Below are 24,698 nucleotides of genomic sequence, written 5' to 3' on the forward strand. Positions count from 1 at the left end.
TTTATTCTTGGCTGGTTTGTTACATTGTGTAATCTTCTAGTTAGTCAATAGTTCCTCTGTTTGTTTATTTAGTATTCTGTGTGAGGCAAATTCCATTGATTTTGTCTGTAAGAGCACACAAAGATTGCATTGAGATGTGACTGAAATCTTCTCAAGATAATATTTTCCCCTCTAGCAAATTTAAATTCGATCACATTTTACTGCAAATGTATTTGCAATGCTCATGTTACACTCTACTAACTTGAGTTGTTTAAATTTTAGCACAGGCATTAGACAACAGTCTGGAAATACTTGGAAAGAAAATACTAGGCCTATCATGAATCAAAAGAAAGAATTTTCTTCTACTATTGGGAGTAATCGCACTCAAACGAAAATCACAGGCACTTTCAGGTCATGTGTGCCATCTGAATCTTACAAAGCACAGGCAAAATCTCAGCAAACACATCAGTGGCCCAAGAGTTCATCTCAAAATTCAGCAAGCAACAAACGCATTGGTCAACCAAATCAATTTTTTGAAAACCAATCTGAAAGTAATCCAAGTGATGGTGTGGATCAGGTACATTAATAAGTGCTGTTTAAAACGAGTTAGTCTTTGTTGAATTTGGACTTTGGATATTCTATTTTACTTTGTTTGATAAGACATGGGGTCCATGGAGAATTAAGCAAATGAGTGGTGGTAGGAGGTTGGCTTGTTGTGAGGTGGGGGTGGAGTGCGACTGCCACATATGCAGTGCAGAAGGACTTGGCTGTCCGTAGGAGGGGACCACACATGGAGAAGTGCTGAGAAAAGTAGATCCCCAAATAAATCCACAGCTATCAAGGCTGCTAGTGGGTAGCAGGTGAATTCAGCCTTATTCAAGGGAGGGGAGTTTTAAAAAAGATATAAGTAAGCACACCCATCTCACTGATACCTGCAATCAAGTACCCGGTTTCTTAAAATCTTCATTAAAACACACTTTACATGTAGTATTTTCATATTATGAGTTTCATATAGTATAATAATTTAGTTGGGAGCAGGTCCATGATTAATAATTCATTTAAAAATGATCCTTCAACCAAAATGTTTGCAAACTATTGGATTGGACAATATATGTGTTCTCAGTTTAGCTCTTGTGCACCTTCTAATGGCTGATTAGAAATTAGCATTGGCAGAGGCGCGGGTTTCAGTCTTTGATCTGCTGATATGCAGGGCCTGGGAGAGAAATCATGGGCCCTGGTGCTTCATTTGTTTCTGGGCCCCTTATTCCTCCCCCACTTTAAACGTTTCCCTTGTATCCTTCAGGTGCCCAGAATTGTGAACCATAGTAACAGTGGGGTTGAAATTTCTTTTATAGGTTTAGCAAAACATCTTGGCTTTTGTAGTCTGATGGGCTTTAGAAATAGAGGCAAGGCTCAGATTTCCGTATGATACAGTTTACAACCATGGTTTTGTCAGACAGTTACACACAATTTGGTTGTTCTGCAATCAGTTCCACTTCTTTGAACCTGGCCCGATGCAATATCCAACAGACTTGAATATCAAGCACTGCAAACAACAATCCTATGTACAAATGAGAATATCTTGAACTGACTATGGCATATTCTGTTGGTACATGACTCCTGGTTTCACTTCCAAGTTTAAAAATGACAAAACCTTGTAGTGAATTAGCACCAACCAATTAGCACTCGCAATAATGTGATATTTCTATCCACACAAGTGGTCTTTGTTAACAGAATAATGCATTTTGCATTGAGTGATAAATATTTTCTCATTTGAAATTGAAACTAGCTACACTTAGAAAAATGCTCAGCATGGCATGTATAATAGGAAAGTAAGGTACTGCAGAGGCTAGAAATCTGAAATATAAACTGAAAATGTTGGGAAAACTCAACAGGTCAGGCAACATCTGTGGAGAGAGAAACAGTGTCAGTGCTCCAGGTTCACGATTTGCATTAGTTATGACGAAGGGTCACTGACCTCTTTCTCTCTGCATATACACTGCATGATGTGCTGACCATTTCCAACACTTCCCTTTTCTATTGGAACAAAAATAACTCCAATATTTTTTGATTTCTCCATCGGCCAACTGATATAGTCTATCGCTCCCAACTATTTGAAGCATGGGCTGTCTACATCAGGGCAGATCTTAGTTTGCAACTTGGTAGTCAGCTAAGATCTTGTGGCCACATGATTTATTTCACAAAATCACATTACTGAAGGGACTTTCAGCTGCAGTATTAAAATCATAGAATCTCTGCAATGCAGAAGGGGGCCATTTGGCCCATCGAGCCTGCACCGGCAACATTCCCACCCTATCTCCGTAACCCCACATATTTACCCTGCTAATCCCCTCAAAACTAGGGTCAATTTAGCATGGCTAATCAACCTAACCTGCACATCTTCAGACTGTGGGAGGAAGCCGGAGCAGACACGGGGAGAATCTGCAAACTCTACACAGACAGTGACCCAAACCAGGAATCGAACCCGCGTCCCTGGTACTGTGAGGCAGCAGCACTAACCACTGTGCCATCGTGTTCATCACTATAATGCCCATATGTTTGCACATGCCTCAATTAATAATTGGTGAATTCTCCCCCCCACCACCCCCCCCATAGTCAATTAGGAATTTAGTCAATATCCCAGGTCCCTATCCATTTTTTCCATGATTTTATCCACAATTACCCTTTTGTCTTCACCATGTATTACTGTGGACAGATCGAATCATGTCTATGAAATTTGAAATGAAAATGCTCTGTGTCCTTGTCTCGCACCTTTAAATCCGCAGCTACTATTTCATTAAAGGTGGTGCTAATAGGAGACTTGCAATAGGCCGTGATAATGTCCTCCAATTTTTAGCACATGTGTCACATTTTTCACGAATCTCTTCAGTAAGCTTTGTGTATTCACCATGCTGCATTCTGTATCCAGATTTTTAATCTGTGACAAGAGGGATGAGTAAATCGTCAACGTAACTTGAAAATCTTTTCTGTCAAATTCTCATTACCTGATGTCATTAAAACGTCTTTAGCATTCTGTTTAGAGGTGCGAGGTTTTGATCAAGGATGTAATAATGTCCTGTTTGGGTAAATTGCAAATCTATTGACTTTCCAAAGACAGTGGCTGGAACTTTCCGGCTGTTCACGTTGACAGGATCTTCCTGTCCTGCCGACGGTGCACCCTCTCCGGGTGTCATGGCAGCGAGGGGTGCAGGGGAAACCCTGTTGACAATGGTGGGACCAGAAGATCCCTCCACCGCCAATGGCGGGCCGCCTCTTGCCCCTGCATAACATGCGGTGGGTTGCGTGGTAAATTCCACCCAATTACTTCGTCATGTTCCATATGTCTAATTTCCTTTGTGCCATTTTCATAGATGCACTACACAGCAGCAAGGATATCTCACTAGATTTACATCTGTAATAATAAAGTAGCTTACCCCAGCTATTCTACATGGAATCACAGTTCTTTTCAGCAGTTTTAATGTGTCGTGATCTTCAAACCTAAAGGAAGTAAAACTTTCATATTCCTTGACCTTATTTCAGTCCTTACTACTAAGTGAATCCAAATAACATTTCAATCAATTGATTCCATATACTGTGGATGTGCAACCAGTGTCCAACGTGGCACAATTAAATATATCGATGGTAAGTACACTCATTACCGAATTGAAACTTCTTGTGACTAGTACAATTTCCACAGACTGATTAAAATCATCATCTTCCCCTTCCAAACTTTCCATGTTTTGTGTCACCTCAAAAACCCTGTTGTCCCATTTCAAACAATATACCACATAATGATATTTCCAATCCCATCTGGGACACTTGTTCATAATACTCCGGGCATTCCTGGGCTCATTCTTCTGTTGTTACTACTCCATTTCTGGCAACCAAGGAGAACCAGTGGATGTGGTTTATTTAGGCTTTCAGAAGGCTTTTGACAAGGTCTCACATAACAGACTACTATGTAAAGTTAAAGCACATGGGATTGCAGGTAATGTCTTGAGATGGATAGAAAGCTGGTTAGCACATAGGAAGCAAAGAGTTGACATAAATGGGTCTTTTTCTGATTGACAGTCAGTGACTAGTGGGGTTCCACAGGGATCCCCCAACTGTTCACATTATATATGAATGATTTGGAAGAGGGAACTGATCTTCAGATTTGATGATGATACAAAGTTGGGTGGGAGGGTGAGCTGTGAGTAGGATGCAGAGATGCTTCAGCGTGATTTGGACAGGCTGAGTGTGTGGGCATCTGCATGGCAGATGCTGTATAATGTGGACAAATGTGAGATTATCCACTTTGGTAGCAATAATAGGAAGACAGATTATTACTTGAATCGTTGTAAATTGAGAGAGGTGGTAGACTCAATGAGAGTCCTTGGAGTCCTCGTGCAGCAGTCGTTGAAAGTAAGTGCACAGGTTCAGCAGGCAGTAAAGAAGGAAACTGGTATGTTGGCCTTCATAGCGAGAGGATTTGAGTATAGGGATAGTGATGTTTTGCTGCAATTGTATAGGGTGTTGGTGAGGCCACATCTGGAGTACTGAGTGCAGTTTTGGTGTCCTTATCTGAGGAAGGGTGTCCTTGCTATAGAGGGAGTACAGCGAAGATTTACCAGGTTGATTCCTGGGATGGCAGGTCTGTTATATGAGGAAAGACTAAGTCGGTTAGGATTATATTCACTGGAGAACTTCTAAAATTCTAACAGGGTTAGACAGGGTAGATTTAAAAAGAATGTTCCCATTGGTGGGGGAGTCGAGAACTAGGGGTCACAGTTTGAGGATAAGGGGTAAACCTTTTAGGACTGAGGTGAGAAATTTCTTCACCCAGAGGGCGGTGAATGTGTGGAATTCATTACCACAGGAAGTAGTTAAGGTCAAAATGTTGTCTGATTTCAGGAAAAAAATAGATATAGCTCTTGGGGCGAAAGGAATCAAAGGATAAGGGGGGGAAGGGGGGATCAGAATATTGAATTCAATGATCAGCCATGATCAAAATGAATGGCGGAGCAGGCTCCAAGGACTGAATACTCCTGCTTCTAGTTTCTATGTTTCTGTGTTATCTGCCAGACCTGCCAAAAAATGGTCTCCACCCTTGTTTCTTTAATCTGTGATGCCTCTGTTGTATTAATGCTTGCATCCCATATCTGAACAGTCTCGAAAAGCTGCAAACATTGAATCCTCCATCTTTTGTGACACCTCCCAATGTTCCATTTGTGCCATGGTGGTCACTGGAAATGACCGTTTTTTTTTAAAGCCTCAGACATCTAATCCAAAAATGTGTCTCTTTCTGAGAATTTAGCTCCAGTTAAGATCAGTAACCTATCCACATGTAACGCTTTAGTACAATCCAACAATTTGAAAGCAAGCAATTTCCAAATAGGATTTCTGCAATCTTGAAAAAGCCTGTTAAATTCCATGATATATTCTCCTATGGAGTTACCAGCTGTCTTTCTAAATTTATCAAAGGCCTTCTCATAAATTTTATCCTTAAAGCTTCGTAGATAATCCAAAAATTCCTCAGTGTCCACCTTACAAACCCATGGTCCATATATCTACCTAATTTTCCATTGGTTATAATGTTCAGAGAACATGAATGGGAAATCATGCCCTGAGGCTTTACATTTGGTTTCAGCAATTCTTCTCAAAAGTAACTCCAATTATAACCTTCTGTCTGAAAAATATCCTTAGATTCCAATCTTCACCTTTAGGCAACAATTCTCTCCCACCATATTAAGTGGATCCAAACCAGATTGTAAAGTACAAAAAGGGACACAAATCTTTTCCTTGTTGGTAGGTTTATTCACAGGATGCAACAATACCAATTTCTGCCTTCTAACTTCTACCCAAGTGTTCCAGTTAATGATCTTTATCTGTGTTCTCAATCCTTATCAAAAAAATGCCCATTCTCTGTGTACCTGTGACAACATAATCATCAACATCTAACCTCAAAGACCTGGCAACAGTGCTGCAAGAATGTCAACCACCTCACCAGGTCATCAAGTCAGTGTACGATTCTTCAAAGAATATCTTATTAACCACCACACCACCAAGCCTGCATGATGGTCAGTGCACAAAGCTATCAGTCATCTGCTGCATATCGCCTTATATGACTCAGAATCCAATTTCCATTGATAATATTTAAGCGAATTGTCTTGTGATGTTTTATTATGTTAATTGAACTGTAGAAATGCAGGTTCATTATACCAAAAATATTTGCGAATCATCCATTCATGATTATAGGTAATAGAATAGAGTGGGGCGGCACGGTGGCACAGTGGTTAGCACTGCCACTTCACAGTGCCAGGGATCTGGGTTAAATTCCGGCCTAGGGTGACTGTCTGTGTGGAGTTTGCACATTCTCCCCATGTCTGCGTGGGTTTCCTCTGGGTGCTCCGGTTTCCTCCCGCACTCCAAAGATGTGCCGGTTAGGTTGATTGGCCATGTTAAGTTGCCCCTTAGTGTCAGGGGGAGTAGGAGGGTAAATATGTGGGGTTACGGGGAAGGGACTTGGGTGAGATTGTTATCGGTGCAGGCTCAATGGGCCAAATGGCCTCCTTCTGCTCTGTGGATTCTATAATAGAAAATCAAATTGCAATAAGTTTGTTGCATTTTGCATTAGTTAATATTTTGTGCTGATGGATATGCTGAACCTTTACCTCGTTTTGCTTAAATAGAAGTCAAAACCACTTCAGATGAAAATCATGCAACCGGATAATTCATTACGTATTGTGACTACAACTATAGAAGGCATGAAACATTGGACTCAGTATAACCAGAGATGTGCATTGCTATTTGAGGTCTTGGGTATGTACACAGATTTAGATTTCACTCTTGGTAAATGCATGACTACTTTATGTATAAATATTATATAATATCTGAATTTCTATAAATGCCTAACAAAAACAGAAGATTTGCAATTCTTTCCACCACAAACTAGTTAATCAACCATTCAGAAATGTAATCTGAACTCACCAGAAAGGGTAACAAAAATGTATCATAAAAAATGTAATCAGACTTCTAAAATAAGGTGAGATTTACTGAGTTTTTAAGCTGTGAAACATTTTGCGCTTGAAACAAGGTCGTAGCTCCATTCCGAGACTCGGAATTTGCTGCACCTCGAGTGAATGAAATGAATAATGTTTTGTCTAGTGATGGCAATAGATTTTGAGGAGTATCTGCTCATCCTTAATGCTACATACATTAAATTGAATGCACAACAGAAACCAAACTTCAGAAACCAAACAATTCAAAGATTTGGAGCCATTTCCACCATACTCTTTATTACTCTCATGGTCTCATTCAGGTTGGTGTATTTCCATGGATGTTTCCAGAAATTCACCTGAGCGCCACTGAAAGTAGATTTGAATTTATTATAACTCGAAGTTAAACATTTTAGTAATTAACCCAGACGCTGTAAAATAAATTTAAAGTCAAGATGGGCGGTTGATTATACAGGCAAGCTACGAGATAGAAGCATAAAGTAAGAACTCAAGTTCTGTTTGATTGTTATCTTGAAGTGCACTTGGACTGCTGAATCTGGTGCTAATTTTTATGCATTTGTAAGTTTATTCAAATAACTTCCATGCAGCCTGTCTTAATCAACTAAGGGGAATGCCCATTTTCCCTTTTTGGGCCTAGTGTGCATTGGAGTGTAAAATTCTTTCAGATAAAGGCCACTCCTTTGTGCAAGGCTCCCGCTAACGAAATGCTACCCAATTAGAAACTAGATTTTTTGGAGAATAGAAATTAGGAGTTCTTTTAAGCCAATTAACTTGATTGGGGGGTGATTTATGATTTATGGGGGAAGAGATTGGATAAAGATTTAAACCATGAATCTTTGGGTTGAAAAATGAAACATATAAACACTGAATCAAACATTCCTTACAGATAATATGGACCGCCCATTACCACCAACCCCCCAAACATGTGTCTTTATTTTTTAAAAAGTCAGAATTAAGAAGCTCTCAAAATTTTGCAAAAAGATAACAAATTAGGAAACTAGTCATGGCAATAACTACAGTTTATCATCCCAATAAATGAGAAACAGGCTATTGCATTATAGAATCATAGAAACCCTACAGTGTAGAAGGAGGCCATTCGGCTCATCAAGTCTGCACTGACAGCAATCCCATCCCAGGTCCTATCCCCACAGTCCCACAATTTACCCCGCTAATCCCTCTAACCTACACATCCTCGGACACTAGGGTCAATTTAACATGGCCAATCAACCTAACATCTATATCTTTGGACTGTGGGAGGAAACCGGAGCACCCGGAGGAAACTCACGCAGACATGGGAAAAATGTGCAAACTCCACACAGGCAGTGACCCAAGCCGGGAATCAAACCCAGGTCCCTGGAGCTGTGAGGCAGCAGTGCTAACCACTGTGTCATCCATGGACATTATTGTAATAAACCTGTGTAATTTTTAATCTTATGGATATTCCCATCATTAATTAAATGCGATTTGCAGAAATTGTAGACTTTCCTACTTCAGTAATTTTTGAAGTCTCTTGACCATTAAACTGCACATAGGAATGCTCCTGGTGCTCTCTTTAGGCTGTTTCCCTATACCACCACCAAAAAACTACTACTTACGTTTATAAAGTTACTTTAAAGTAGTGAAATGACTCTTGGAGCTTAACAAGAGTCAGTGAAAACATTTTTGACACAGCCACAGAGGAAGTGAGTACAGATGACCAAGAATGTTGTCAAAAGTGAGAGGATTAAGAAACATCTTGAAGGTGGAGAGAGAGGTAGGGTGATAGAGAGGATTTAGGACAATTTTAAATGTGACAATTATTTGAAGTCCCATGTTCAATCCTTGGTCGGTGCTGTTATCTGATCTCAACTATCATAGTTGTGGTAGCACAGCATTTGGCATTAGTGTCAGATTAGGGAGGAATGATAGATAAAGAAAATCAGATAATAACTTCCACTCCTGATTGGCTAGTGATCCCTGCTGGAATATATAGGCGTGCAGAAAATACTCGAGGGAAGTAATGGGCTTGGCCTGATATCCAAAATTGTTTAATTCAATGTGAGCTGGCAGCTGAAGAATGCTATTTTTAGGCTTTCACTGATCAGGGAATTACACTGTAGCACAAGTTATCAGTAAGCAAGAATGGAAGAATATTGAGGAGCGAATACATAATATCTTCAAACAACCATATAACCAGAAAAAAGTAATAGGCGGGTTTTTCTGGCCGCACGCGCCCCAAGACCAGAAAATCCCATCCGAGGTCAATGGATCTTTGCATGGTCCATGTCCCACCCGCTATGATTCCCGTGGCAGGCGGGACAGGAAGATTCCGCCCAATATGTGTGTTATTGCTACTGACAATGGCTTTGAGTACTATTGGACAGAACCACACTTTAGAATCCATTATAAAGCTATTCCCCATGAATGTTCTTGTCAGTTAGTGCTGCTCATCAGGACATTGTGTGATTTTGAATTGATTTATTATTGTCACATGTATTAGTATACAGTGAAAAGCATTGTTTCTTGCGCGCTATACAGACAAAGCATACCATACATAGAGAAGGAAAGAAGAGAGTGCAGTGTTATAGTCATAGTTAGGGAGTACAGGAAGATCAACTTAATATGAGGTAGGTCCATTCAAAAGTCTGATGGCAGCAGGGAAGAAGCTGTGTGTGGGCCAAATTGCTTCTGATTTTCAGCCTGATTGGTGAAGCAGCCGTATAAAGTAAGTCAATGTAAAACTATAATTAAGTAAATTCAGACTAAGAACTGCTCTCTCTCTCTCTCTTCATGTAGCACCTTCAATACCTGAGGGTTGCTAATCATGATTCCACAATGCCATGACATTATAATGGGGAAAGAAAAGAGGCAAGCCCCAAGAAATACTTGAGTAGGTACATGGATTGAACGCGCATCATTTGTATTATTGAGCATACACTCTAACTGAGCTAATTGGGCCTCTTAGCTACTTTCTGCTTTAATGCCAATGAAACAATCCCCAACCAGATTCAAAAAGGATACAAGAAAACAATTATCATCCAACAGTAGATGGCATACTAATCCTAGCTATGGTGCATGCATACAGAGCGACAGCAGAGAACCACTGACAATGAAAGATATAACACTGTACTGACACAATTAAAAAAGGAAAGGATAAATGGAGATATTGTTGAGGTACTCAACACTTAAATGATCAACTATGGGTCCTTGTACTTTGTTCCTGGCAGATTAGTAAATGTAATGCTGTATGTGAACATAGCAGTATCATTGTTTGCTGGTTTGAGGATGACAGCACAACATGTTATGTAGACTCAAGCTAACTGAGTATTGCCTGTAAAATTATTTGAATGGAAAAACTGCAGCCTGTAGCAGTAGCTGGCTTTATTAGCTATCAAAATGCAAACAAATTTGAACTGCTCCCAGCTACCTGGCAGAGGTTCTTTGTTGGCTGATACTTGTTAACAAATATAAAACAAACCCTGCACCCTACACTGTTCAAAGTTTATTAGCAGTCAGGAACTATGTACACTTGAACTTACTGATTTGGAGATTACAGACACCAGAACTGAAGGGACAAACGTAGTGGATTAATGAGATTGGATTAATGTGAATAGCATATTTGGTGGCTAGTATCATGCAAAACCACAAAAATGATCCAAAACATTTCTCCTTCCCCAATTCCCCCCTTACTGTACTGCCAACGCCCCCCCCCCCCCACCCCCCCGCCCCCCCCCCCCCCCTCCCCTGCAATGCTGCCCCCCTCCTGCAGCCCGACATCCCCAGCAGGCTGCTCCCCCACTGATGGCCAGCCCCGATCGCTGGCCTCCCACCCTCCCCCACTGATCCTGACTGCAGAGTGGCAGCGGGACTCCCCACCCCACAAATTGCCCTGGAGATCCCGCCCCTACCAGGCCCTGCCCCCTTGGCACTGCCCGTTGGACAATGCCAAGGTACCCCTGGGCATTGACACTTTGCCCCTTGGGCAGTGCCAGGGAGCACAGGCTGACACTGCCAAAGTGCAAATGCCCGGGGCGGGGGGGGGGGGGGGGGCACACCCTCCGTTGCCCGACCCTCTAGGGGGCCTTGATTGTCCCCTTCTCACTACAGTGGGGTCAGCCGCCAGCTCCCCAAAAGTGTGGAGCTAATGTAAACCCCGCTGGAGTGAAATACTCCTGGCGAGGGGGGAGATGCTAGTGGGCCTGGAGATTTCAGTCCTGAGCTTGCTAATAACATTTAAATGATATTTAAATTTGTATTAACATAAATTATGTGGCTCCACACCAATTTCCCATATTTCTGCCTGGTTTCAAAACGAGGCCCTTTTGAGTATAAAACAAACATGATACCCACTGCTCTATAGAAATAATGTGGAGATGCCGGCGTTGGACTGGGATGGGCACAGTAAGAAGTCTCACAACACCAGGTTAAAGCCCAACAGTTTTATTTGGTAGCATGAGCTTTCAGAACGCTGCCCCTTCATCAGGTGAGTGAAGAGTTGGGCTCACAAACAGGGCATATATAGACACAAACTCAATTGTAAGATAATGGTTGGAATGCGAGTCTTAACAGGTAATCAAGTCTTTACAGGTGCAGACAACGTGAGTGGAAAGAGGGTTAAGCACAGGTTAAAGAGGTGTGAATTGTCTCAAGCCAGGACAGTTAGTGAGATTTTGCAAGCCCAGGCAAATCGTGGGGGTTACAGGTAGTGTTACTGTGGTGAACCATAGATGGTTACCACTATGGGTACTGAACCATAGATGGTTAGCACTGTGGGTACTTGTACATATGTTACTGTTGTCACTGTTGGGGTTAGGGTTGGGGTGTTCTACCTGTTGGTATTGTTCTGTGGTACACTCCGGTTGGCTCCGCCTACCTGTAGGAGTATATAGGTCACTGCACTGCCTGGTGACCCTTTAGTCTGGGATTGTATTGTTAAGCAGTATGCTCCATTCTTGTTACTAATAAAAGCCTTTATTTCCCGGGTACGATCCAGCCTCCCGAGTCATTTAATCGCGCATCAGTTACATCAACCCAGTTGAGGCCATCCTCATGTGTGCAGAACTTGGCTATCAGTTTCTGCTTGGCGATTCTGCGTTGTCATGTGTCTTGAAGGCCGTCTTGGAGAACACTTACCTGAAGATGAGAGGCTGAATGCCCTTGACTGCTGAAGTGTTCCCTGACAGGAAGGGAACACTCCTGCCTGGTGATTGTCGAGCAGTGTCCATTCGTCCGTTGACATAGCATCTGCATGGTCTCTCCAATGTACCATGCCTCGGGACATTCTTTCCTGCAGCGTATCAGGTAGACAACGTTGGCCGAGTTGCAAGAGTATGTACCGTGTACCTGGTGGCTGATGTTCTCACGTGAGATGATGGCATCTGTATCAATGATCCGGCACTTCTTGCAGTGGTTGTTGTGGCAGGGTTGTGTGGTGTCGTGGTCACTGTTCTCCTGAAGACTGGGTAGTTTGCTGCGCACAATGGTCTGTTTGAGGTTGCGCAGTTGTTTGAAGGCAAGTAGTGGGGATGTGGGATGGCCTTGGCGAGATGTTCATCTTCATCAATGACATGTTGAAGGCTCCGGAGAAGATGTCGTAGCTTCTCTGCTCCAGAGAAGTACTGGACAATGAAGGGTACTCTGTCCACCGTGTCCCGTGTTTGACTTCTGAGGAGGTCGGCATGGATTTTTTGGTGTGGCGCGTCAGAACTGTTGATCGATGAGTCGAGCGCCATATCCTGTTCTTATGAGGGCGTCTTTCAGCGTCTGGAGGTGTCTGTTGCGATCCTCCTCATCTGAGCAGATCCTGTGTATACGGAGGGCTTGTCCATAGGGGATGGCTTCTTTAACGTGTTTAGGGTGGAAGCTGGAAAAGTGGAGCATCGTGAGATTATCTGTGGGCTTGTGTTATAGTGAAGTGCTGAGGTGACTGTCCTTGATGGAGATACGTGTGTCCAAGAATGCAACCGATTCTGGAGAGTAGTTCTTGGTGAGTCTGATGGTGGGATGGAACTTGTTGATGTCATCATATAGTTTGTTTCAGTGATGTCATCGATGTATCTAGTGTATAGCATCAGTTGAAGGTCCTGTGCGGTGAAAAGGTTTTGTTCGAACCTGTGCATGATGATGTTGGCATATCGAGGTACGAATATGGTCCACATGGCTATAATAGCTCGTGCTACCAAATAAACCTGTTGGACTTCAACCTGGTGTTGTGAGATTTCTTACTGTGCTGACAGAAATAATGTACAGAATTTCTCTTTATACTTCTTTCAGACAACAAAAATCAATAAATTAATCAGATTGGAGGGATGACAACCCCTGGTGGGGCACTGTAACTAAAACAAAATGTCAAAGGAAATTTAACTAATTTAACCAAAATATCATTTCCGAGAGTATGATGCACCGGGGAAGGCCTGATGTGTACCGGAGGACATCACACGAATTTCCATTTATATGTGCTCAAGATATTTAATCAGTGCTCTTTACCTGTATATTCTTAACCTTATTGACACACCAGTGACAAGCAATTGTCCTCTTTCTAAAATCACTGACACTATATTGGGTAGAGTAAAATATATCCGATTTGGATGCTAATTTAGTGGCCAGTTTCATTTTGAGACAATTTTACTTGTAGTTTTGAATTTGGGAGTGCGTCATGGTGACTTTTTCCTCATGGAGTAGACATGGGAGAACAGCATGTATGGTGTCAGTTACACTTATCCAGCATAGAATCCACTTTTGGGGAAACAAAGCAAATGATAGACCTGAAGTTCAATCTGCCCAAGATGCATAACTGTTAATTATATAGAAATTGTGATCAGTTGTGTGCAGGTTGTGGGAATTAACAGGGGATTCACTTGTGTCTCTATAAATAGGCACATTGGTTGTTTGTTTTGTTCAAAAGAGTATTAATAGAGGCAGGCTGAAATTGGTTGTTGGGTTAGGACATGTACGCTGGAACGGTAAATAAAGGCTTATAAAAGATTGGCTCCAGTTCTATCCTTCACCAGCTGGCTTTCAGAAATCTAACAATAAATGTTTCAGTAGCAATAATGTTTCATAGTAAAACCAAAGAAGATATCATGTGTTGTACTTTGGTATATGTCAGCCTGAAAGCTCACTAAGGTGAGCCTTAATGAAACCGATATGAGCACCTGGAACAACATGTTATTAAGTACAAGATACATTATGGGCGGAATTTTCCCACATATTTTCAAAGTGTTAGACTCTGATTGAAAACTGGTGTTTAGCTCTCCAGCTGCACAGCCAAGTTTTTACTCCAGATCTTGAGCCTCTCAGAGCGAATAAAAATCAGTACGTGGGGTTTACTCTGGCAGGGCAGGCCTTGATAGAGCCAGCAAGGCCAGTTCCACAGAGATCATCTTTAAAGGACGTCCTGAACATTGAAACTGAATGGCTTGCAGCTCCCCTGATGTACATGTTAGAACCCCCCTCACAAGCATCGGGGCTGCCCCCAACACCTCGACGGGTCCCACCCCCCACACAACACCAACATCGGGGCACCCTCCCTTTGCAGGCATTGGGTCGACCCCCTCTCACCTACCTTGCAGGCATTGGGGCGACCCCCTCTCACACCCCTAGTCTCCCTTGCAGGCATCAGGGCAACTGCCCTCCCCAACACACATAAGGGGAATCCCTCCCATTGGGCTGCCCAGAGGACCCACCCCTGGCACTGCCCCTGGCATAGGTTGCAACTGCTAGGTTGGCACTGCCAACCTGTGCCAAGGGGCAATGCTTCTCCCTCTATATTAGCATGAACCTATGATGTCACCAGTGATTTTGCCAACTAGAGTCACATTTCCCAATTCTCGCCTTATTTTACACCCATATCGGCATTCCCATGGACCACAACACGTGGTGAAAATCACCCTGAAGATTGTATTTCCATAATGCATCTTTCCTACCCCCTTTTGTATGAATATGTTAGGGTACCAGGTCAGAAACCCCAAGATATGTTATGAAGCCAGACTAGACCCCAACAATTTTTCTATTTTGGCATTAATGTGAGGATAGGATTTTTTATTCCAGGTGTGATTCTACTGAAAATCTAGGGTGCTTTTATCAAATCAAATGTTATTTAACAATACAGCTCAACTATAACAAATGAATTGACGCAACCTTTAACAATTGAACAATACTTATACTTGACAAGAAGAGGCAATGGACTAGCGATATTATCGCTGGACTGTTGATCCAGAAACTCCGCTAATGTTCTGGGCACCCAGGTTTGAATCCCACCATGTAAGATGGTGAAATTTGAATTCAATAAAAAATATGTCTGGAGTTAAGAATCTACTGATGACCATGAAACCATTGTCGATTGTCAGAAAAATCCATCTGGTTCATTAATGTCCTTTAGGGAATGAAATCTTCCATCCATACCTGGTCTGGTTTATATGTGACTCCATAGCAATGTGGTTGACTCTCAGCTTTCTTCAGGCAACCAGGGATGGGCAATAAATGCTGGCCAGCGAGTGATGCCCTTGTCCCACAAATGAATTTAAAAATTCTCAACTGTTAACCTTCACTATTAGTTCCAATCAAGCAATATTTCTCTTATAGACTCAAACCCCTCTTTTAAATTAATTAGCAGAACTCAGGCATACTTTCTTTAACTTAGGTTAACAGTCTTGGAGCTTTCAAAAAGCCTCTATAGAGAGAGAGAGAGAGAGACAGACAGGAAGACACTCTTTCTTCTACCAGCTCCAGGCAGCAACTGCACTTAATTAAAAATGAAAATGAAACTGTTTTTGCCTGCAAGCTTAGCTACTCCCATTAACCACATCACTCTGTCTCTGTCAATTAACCTAATCAAGTCTCACATGATCCTGCATACCTAGTCTAAAGTCCCAGAAGAACTTAAATAAGCACATTCAGTGAGCTTGTGAAATTGGTGCAGTTACATTTCCAGCCTAAACCATAAATCATATTCCAGAGATTCAAGTTTAATTCAAGGGGGAGAGTCCCAGGTGAAATGATTGCAACTTATATCACTAAATCGAAGCAGATATTGGAGTATTGTGATCTTGGAGCCACCGTGGATGATATGTTATGAGACAGATTAATCTGTGAAGTGATATAAATTTTAAATGAGTAATGAAGATAGCACTGGCAATGAAAAGCGTTAAAAAAGGAGCACAAGAGTTAGAGAGTGCACAAAATGGTGCCATTCACCACTTGGGGCACGAACCTGCAGTCAGCAGTGGCGCCAAAATCAAAGAAGTAGCCGCAAGGCAGGAAATGAGTTTGGCCACAAATAAAAGAAGAAGATTTAGAAGAGACAATGAATCAGCAAAGCTTGAAGCGGAATGTTACCGATGTGGAGGTAACCACTCCCCTGAATCCTGCAGGAGGCAGAGTGTTTTTTTTGTCATAGGAGGGGCCATTTAAGGCATAGATGCAGAGCCAAGTCAAGTCTACTGAGTAGCTGATTAAATAATGCGTACTAGTACACAAAGTGGAAGAGTCTAACACCAACAATTTAAATATTCACTCACTGTTTAATATAAAAATGGGCAAGATAGTCCCTATGACTGTAATGCTCCGGGTAAGTGGGAAGCCTCTTAAGGTGGAAGTTGATACAGGGGCATCAGCTACTGTGACAGGTAAGAATACATATCAGTACTTGAATTTGAAGAGTACGGCGGTCAGGTTAACAACTTACACTGGAGAAATGATAAGAATAATGGGCACTGAAATGCCCTGTAAGCGATAGGCAACCATCTGCCCCTCTGTCAGTGATCATAGCAACAAGCTGTGACATGCTTAAGTTGGACCAATTTTCAAATTGCAGGAAGGAGGACTGCGTGAAATAATGAAGAAATATGAGAGCATCTTCAAGGATGAATTAGACAAAATAGAAGACCAGCAAGCGAAGATCCATGTGGACCCAGATGTGACCCCACGATTCTTTAGGGCAAGACCAGTCCCATATGCTTTAACAGATAAAGTAGATGCTGAATTAAAGTGATTGGAAGAACTGGGCATCATCTAACCAGTTCAGTCCTCAGAATGTGCAGCACCCATAGTTTCCATATTGAAATGGGACAAGACTGCCCACGTTTGTTGTGATTGCAAGTTAATTGGGCTGCTAAATTGGGTAAATATCTAATCCCGATGAATGAAGACCTGTATGCAAAGCTGGCTGGAAGTAAATCTTATATAAAGCTGGATATGAGTCACGCACATCAGCAACTCGAATTAGACGATGTTTTTCGAGGTTATATAAAAACACACAAAGAGTTGTTCCAATACGCATACTTGCCTTTTGATGTGTATTCAGCATGTGCAATTTTCCAGAGGACAATGGAGAAAGTGCTGCGGGGGCTGCCACGTGTTGTGGTATACCATGATGATGTTCACATAGCTGGATTGATAGAAGCTGAGCATCTAGCAAACTTAGAGGAGGTGCTGAGGAGATTTCAAGAGGCTGGAGTTCACCTCAAGAGGAAAATGTACTTTTCAAGCCACTGAAGTAACTTACCTGGGGTACCATGTAGATGCACAGGATTACACCTCATGGAAGACATGGTCAGAACCATAAAGGAGGCATCTGAACTCGTCATTTTTGGGAATGGTAAATTACTTGGGGCTTTTTTTTCACCAAACCTGTCACTCTTATTGGCCTCCTTGCATATTCTACTCAAGAAACACCAGCGTTGGTCTTGGAAGACTCTCCAGAAAGAAGCTTTCAGCAGAGTAAAACAATTGCTGCATTCTTCAAACTCGTTAGTACATTTCAACCCATCTAAGGAATTGGTGTTGATCTTCGATGCATCTCCATATGGCATCGGTGTGGTGTTGTCCCATGAGATGGAAGACGGATCTGAAAGGCCAATGGGCTATGTCTCAAGAATCCTCTCACAAATTGAGAAAGAGAGATTATGAATACTTTCTGTTGTCAAGAAATTCCATCAGTACTTATAATGTAGGCACTTTACCATAGTTTCTGACCACAAACCGCTCTTGAGTCTTTTTAAAGAAGACAAGGCCATTCCAGCAATCAGATCAGCAAGAATTCAATGTTGGGCGTTAATTTTGTCTACCTATGAATATGCATTCAAGTGCCGACTGGAACATACATAGCGAACGCAGATGCACTTAGCCGCCTATCTTTACAAGAAAGTGTTACAGCTGCTCCAGTACCCACAGGAAATTGTCATGTTGGGATCCACTTCTGTCCAAAGTGAGACACAAGATACTTAAAGGTTGGGCCAATAGGCCAGTTTCTGAAGAAATGAAACCAAAAATCCCACGAAAGAATAAAGAAAAATTATATTTCTTAAGCACGCTCCTTTACATTGTGAGGATGTAATTTGGAAAGGCCAGTGACAGGATGAAAAGAAGAAATAAAATGAGCTAGAAAGCAAATTTGTATGTGTGCCATTAAACCTTTAGCACTTCGTGACTAAGTTACCCGTACTTCATTAGTATTTAATTAGGTTTGTTCTCATCAGTAGCTTTAGTTTTACATAATGAAGATAGATGAAAGGAATTAAGTAAAATGGTAATTGAACTATTAACCGTACAGCTTTAAATTTGTTTGGAAGGAAAGAATTAAACTCAACAAAGAATTGCTGAATAAAAATGTAATCAGCGAATGTCTGCTAAGTGGAACTGCTATTATTTGACAAATTTACAGATGGTTATATTTTTAATGAGGGAAAACTAATGGGTGAAACAGAATAGTAAAAAAAAGTAAAAACTCTTCATCAAGCTGGTTATATATGGCCAAAGATAGTGCAATGGTGGCAATTTAGAATCATAAATAGCTCAAAATATGATGGAGGTAAGGCATTGCCTTGGGTTACTCTGAGCTTTGTTTTCTTGTAGTTTGTGATTTTAAGGTTGCCTGCAGCCTTCAGCTTCTTGATTTTATTCCCCCAGAGAGTATCTATAATGACTCTTAACTCTGTGTACAGCTTTTACTGTATACCATTGGGATTGGTGAGGGATACATTTCTCATTGTAAGAAATAGAGTAAATTAGTTCCAAAGAACAGTAATTTCTGACAGAAGTATATTGATTTAGGCCATAATCTCTGCATTTGCCTGCTCCATAAATAGAGAAACCATCTGCTGTGTGTCATAGGATCATGGCCTGAAGTTCCAGAATTTTGGCACGTAAACTCATAAAATCAGGAAGGCACAGTGTCACAGGGACCCGGGTTCAATTCCGGCCTCGGGTGACTGTCTGTGTGGAGTTTGCACATTCTCCCCGTGTCTGCGTGGGTTTCCTCCGGGTGCTCTGGTTTCCTCCCACAGTCCAAAGATGTGCAGGTTAGGTTGATTGACCATGCTAAATTGCCCTTAGTGTCAGGGGGATTTGTAGGGCAGATAAGTGGGGTTATGAGGATAGGGCCTAGGTGGGATTGTGGTTGGTGCAGATTCGATGGGCCGAATGGCCTCCTTCTGCACTGTATGATTCTATGATTTTATGATTCAAAGCTGGGCTGGTACATTACAGCAATCCTTAAGGAGTCCCACATTGTCAGAGATTCTGGCTGTGATTCACCTGAATTGGATCTAAGTGCCCATGCCAGCAGGAGAACCGGAGTATTTCCCGCTGGTTTTAGCAGCGTCTGATTCACCAACCTGATAGATGAAAACTCAAGCATCGCGGGAAACACGATGATTAACCAGACATTTCTGAGATCGGGGCGCCCCGGTGCAGTTCCTGTTGGTGAAGTGGGTGCATTGTAGGAGGCCACTGAATCGTGCTTCTAGCCTGCTAATGAAATGCAAATCAGCGCATCTTGAGAACCTGATGGGGGCCGGCAGGCCAGGCTGGGTGAATGGAGACAGGTTTGCCACCCTGCGGCAATCACGTTTTAGCCCTGACACCCAATTCAGCAAGATGTCAGGATTCCCACCAACAGCAAACAGAGCCAGTGAATCTTTCCACTGTCTTTCAGATTAAATGTTAAACAGAGTTAGACAGCGTCTGCTCTCTCAGCTGGAAGTAAACAATTCTATGGCACTATTCAAAGAACAGATTGGAGCTCTCCCAGTATTCTGGACAGCATTTATCTCTTAACTGGTATCAGCAAATAGATGAACTCATCTCATTGCTGTTTGAGAGATCTTGCTGTGCAGAAATTGACTATCTCATATACAAATGTAACGAAGTGACAGAAGTTATTCGTTGGCTGTGAAATGTTTTGGATAACCTGTGGAGGTAAAATGTGCTAGATAAATCCATATTTATTTATTCCATCCATCCTATTCATGACTTGTTATGACTTGCTTCTAGAATAGCTGTGAAAAGTAACATTCTGTATCTGCTCTAACAAACTGCATTGTGAAATGCCATATTATGTAACATTCTGGGAAAAGTATGGAATTATTCTGGTACTGACTTTACCCGTAAGAAGCCCTTAAAATTCTTCCTCAGAGTTTCTTACAGAATCTCAACCGGTTACCATATTTATAATTGTAATTAAGCTGTAAAATCATTCTCATATCTGGGTATCATTTCTGTTCTCATTTCCAATTTGGATTGCTCTAAAAGCATGGTGTGATGGTGTGACATTGAGTAGGCAAACTGGAAAGTTAAATTGAAATACTTTGCGTATGTTTGTGCTTCCTGAATTTTGTCAACAATGCCAGTATAGTCTGGTATGGCAGTGATAACTGCTATTTTTATATTCTTCAATGGTCAGTGACCAGAAGTGTCCCTGGACAATATTATGTGATAATATTACAAGTTTTGTGATTTTGTATTTCATCAACAACCATAGATAGATGAACACGGTGGGTGAGAGGTGAAATAGTACGATAGCAACATGTGAACATGTCTGTTTACAGCAAATATAATATGTGCTTGAGTGAGCAGATGATTGATGCACTCCTTAAGCTGAAATAAAAATAGAAAATGCTGGAAATTAGGCAGACATCTTGTATTTTGGGTGTTATCCTCATTGGCATGGAAAAGCCCATGAGACAAACTAATGCAGAGTGGATTGAAACATGGAAGAAAATATGGAGGTTAAGAATTCAAAGATAACAGAAGAAAGGGCAGCACTGACAATGAACTGAACAAAAGAAACAAGCAGCACAGAGAACTGAATCTCTTCTGAGATGAGGAGCCAGATCTTTCTTTTCTAGGCAGGGTTTGGGAGATGGGACAGATTGTGGCTTGCATTCCCACCTTTGTTGCCAGTCTGCTGGGAGGTGGGATTTTTACGTGGCCAGGCCCTAAGGGCTCTAGAAATTGGTCTGTTGCCCAATTAGTGGACGGGGTCAGGGAAGAATAGAGACAGCACATAAAAGAAGCAGGTCACATTCTGGCCAAAATCAACTACCTGTGCGTGGTGTTAATGAGAGAGTCTTCCTCTTCAAAATACCGGTGCAAAGGAGAGCTGGGATCTGGGAAAGATTGATTATCAAAGTTTCATTGCTGTTCAGTATTTGCTTTGTCCAGATGTTCATTTTTTTCATCAAATTAAATGATTTCAATGCTGCTGCCTCTGTTCCTGCCAGACTGTAGCTGATCAGTTTCACAGACCTCCCAAACTCCATCTGTTCCCTTGACCTCAGCACGGTCAATTAATAAGGCAAGGGACTTTACGTTGACATCTCAGAGACAAGCATCGAGGAGGCATCACAACTGTCCCCTCAACCTCCACCAGTGTAGATGCACACACTTCAGTGGGACTAACTAGTTGGCAGGAACTGCAAAGGCAGAGTTGCAAGCATCAGGAAGGGATGTCAATATTCCTTCTCGGACAGCAAAGCTGACTGGAGGAGTCCCAGCACCTTCTGTCAAGGAGATGCTGCTGTAACTCCTACGCAACAAAGCCAACACTGCGAGCATGGCATCCACAGTGGAGACCTTGGCACAGGGTATGCACTCCATGGCGGGGGATGTCCAATCCATGGCTCAACTCATGACCTCCATGGCTGAGGGCATGAGCTCCATGGTGCAGGGCTTCAACCGCAAGGTGGAGGCACTAGTGGAAATCTATGAGTGTCAGCACTGGAGGCTTCTGGATCTCACTCCATCTGACTCTTTATCCCATGGAGGATCCCAGGGTCCCCCGGGCACCCGAAGGGAAGAGGATTGGCAGGAGCACAGTCTGGGGCTTTCCTCACAGGAAAGCACTATGTTCTCTCCTACCTTCCACACTGATGATGCAATAAAGATGTGCCACTGCTGGCACAGGCCCCTCACAACACGGCACCCCAAACCCCCATCTATGGAAGGTTAACCCGCCTTCCCGAACATCAATGCTCAGGCCTCTCATGTCTGCCAGTATTCTCTAGAGTCTGTCCACCTCATAAGTAGGTGGAGAAAAACACCAGGACCCCTGACTTCAGAGGAGGCAGTAGCAGCTGCGATTTGTCATTCAGCGTGTCTGGGTCCAATGATAATCCATTCATTGGCAGGTTGTTTTCGGCCATGCAGGAGTGAGACATATCGCTGTGGATGAGAGGAGCATTGCTCTGTCCTCACTTCAAGTCATCATCATTCTCCTGCAACATCCGACCAATTGCTTTAGCGCTCTGCCCATGAATTTAGCCACCAATACACACATCTGACCCCGTGGTAGGGGAGGTCTTCTCGTCAAAATCTTGGCCTGTCACCAAACTGAGAATCAATGAGGACGTCCCTAGTCTTGCACCCCATGCAGGCCTTGACCATCATTCAAGGTCTTCCCTCCTCAACGCCCTTTTCAAAATCCTCTTTACCCGTGACAATGTGGCGCTTCTCCATTTCCTCCTGATCCTGCTGTTCTCTCCGCTGTGCCAGGTTGCACAGAGCACAGAAGACCACTATCTTGTGGGACACCTTCTGGGGGCTGTATTGGAGGGCTCCCCCCGACCGCTCCAGGCACCAGAACCGTGTCCAATTGACACATGAGCCTTATAGCAAGCCTCAGCTGGTGTTTGTGTCTGGTGTATGGCGCACTGGTGTCATCAGCCACCTCCTGAGTGGGTACCTTTTGACCCTAAGGAGCCATCCCTACAGCCGCTGCTCTCCCTCAAAAATGGCTGGGATCTGTGAGCACCCCAAGGTGTTACTATCATGGACACTCCCTGGGAAACAGGTACACATACCTGCATGATAATACACATCGTATGGTTACAGATGATCTGGACATTGAGGGAATGGTATCACTTGTGGTTCAAAAATGGCGCCCCATACCGCCATGAGGAGTGCAGAGCCATGTGGGTGCAGTCAATGGCACCTTGGACCTAGGTCATGCCCATATGAGGGTGGGCCTGTAGCCCTGATGTCCTGGCTTGCCTGGTCCCAGTCCAAGTTGATGCACATGTGGACCCTTGGAAATAGTGCTTCTCGGCCTTTTGGCTAAGATCAAGTGTAGTATGGATAGGATGCTGCGCTTAGTTAAGGTCATTAGGTTACATTTAAGCTTCATTTGAAGCAATTTTTAAAAGCGGCATCTTGGCCTCTTGGCTAAGATGCAAATGAGATCAAGCCTTGGAGGAGGTGAGTCTGCACCTACTCTAATCAGCTTGGCTCATGTAGATCAGGCCCAAGACAGGAGTGGAGGCCCTGTCTTGTCAGCTTGGATCGGAAATGTCTCAACTTGTTGAGACTCTGAATTGAACTTGATTTGATTGAATTGGAAAAGTATTTAAAAAATCTGTGACCTCCCTCATGCACTTGTGCAGCAGTTGACTGGGATGCCGCACAGGCCACCCATGCAGTCCTGAAACAAGCTTCTGCCATGGAAGTTCAGAGTGGCAGTAACTTTCAGGGCCACAGGCAATGGGTGACCTCCCAATCTAGGCAGTGATTGTATCACCTGGCAGAGATGGTCCACCATCCCCGGGACAGACTCAGTCTTTTCCAGCACTGAACTTGTGACATCTGGAGATAGGAAGCTTCAGGTTGGAATACCCATGGCTGGTAGTGTCTCCTCTGAGGCTCTGTCATCTGTGGCCCTGCCGCTGGAAACTCCACGGGTCCTGCCTCCCCTTCCTCTGTAGAGCATTGTTCCTGGCATACGCAGTGACATGTCAATGTCACTGCTGCTGGTCGATCTCAGTGAAAAGAACTGCCAGCTTGACTGGCTCCGTGATTCTTCAGAATATCAAAATGAATGATGAGGATTCCTGACAATGCCCTGACCCACAGTCCTGTCAGGACCTGGGACCTCCACTCATGCACATCCTCCTATGTGAGCACCTTTCGACTGAGCCTCACTACTTCCCTTGCCACACATTGGCCACTTTCCCACAGTTACCCCTCTCAACTGCACCCGAATGCAGCACTTCAGCTCTTGTGAGCCTCAACAGTCCACCTAGACCCCCTGCCCCCTCAAGGGTGAGGAGTTAGGTTAGTTGAATGCATCAATAGACCTGTGTTCTAATCTCATGGGGGAACAAGACATTGCCCCCCCCCGCATCTTCCCTTGAACAGGGTGACTGATGAGCGACTTCACCATGATGCCTTGCATTGGGGGCCACAAGTGTATTACCTCTCTGTCATGCAAACACGATATATGCCTTGGAGTTCCGTACATGGGGCCTTCTTGTATTGCTTACCATGCCATTTCTGATCATGCCGAAGGTTACGCAACTTTCTGGCTGTACAAAGACCACAGCATTTACCTATGATGGCAGACTTGGCAAAAAGACCAGTGCAAACCTGGCTTACAAAAGTTAATAATTGGGTGCCAATCAGTGGAACACTCATGCATTGCAACACTGACTAAATTGGTGCAATGACTCATGAAGGAAGTGTCAGGGAGCT

The 24,698-nt window shown here is 43.0% G+C and overlaps 1 protein-coding gene and 1 pseudogene across 4 annotated transcripts in view; both read left to right on the forward strand.

Annotated features, from left to right (window-relative positions):
• Positions 1–24,698, forward strand: part of spata22 (spermatogenesis associated 22) — a 77,204-nt gene that overhangs the window by 33,040 nt on the left and 19,466 nt on the right. For 3 of the 4 annotated variants that reach the window (XR_013499216.1, XM_078225930.1, XM_078225929.1), the window contains 2 exons: positions 262–556; positions 6,651–6,780. Coding sequence is in view for 3 of the 4 variants with exons in the window: in XM_078225930.1 (XP_078082056.1) it covers positions 262–556; positions 6,651–6,780 (425 nt within the window). In the remaining variant the exon portion in view is untranslated. The remainder of the gene's footprint in view (positions 1–261; positions 557–6,650; positions 6,781–24,698) is intronic. The other variant, XM_078225931.1, reaches the window with a different exon arrangement.
• LOC144502075 (U2 spliceosomal RNA) lies at positions 23,269–23,473 on the forward strand (annotated as a pseudogene).

This window comes from Mustelus asterias, chromosome 12 (assembly GCF_964213995.1).
Source record: "Mustelus asterias chromosome 12, sMusAst1.hap1.1, whole genome shotgun sequence".
Classification (NCBI taxonomy): Eukaryota; Metazoa; Chordata; class Chondrichthyes; order Carcharhiniformes; family Triakidae; genus Mustelus; species Mustelus asterias.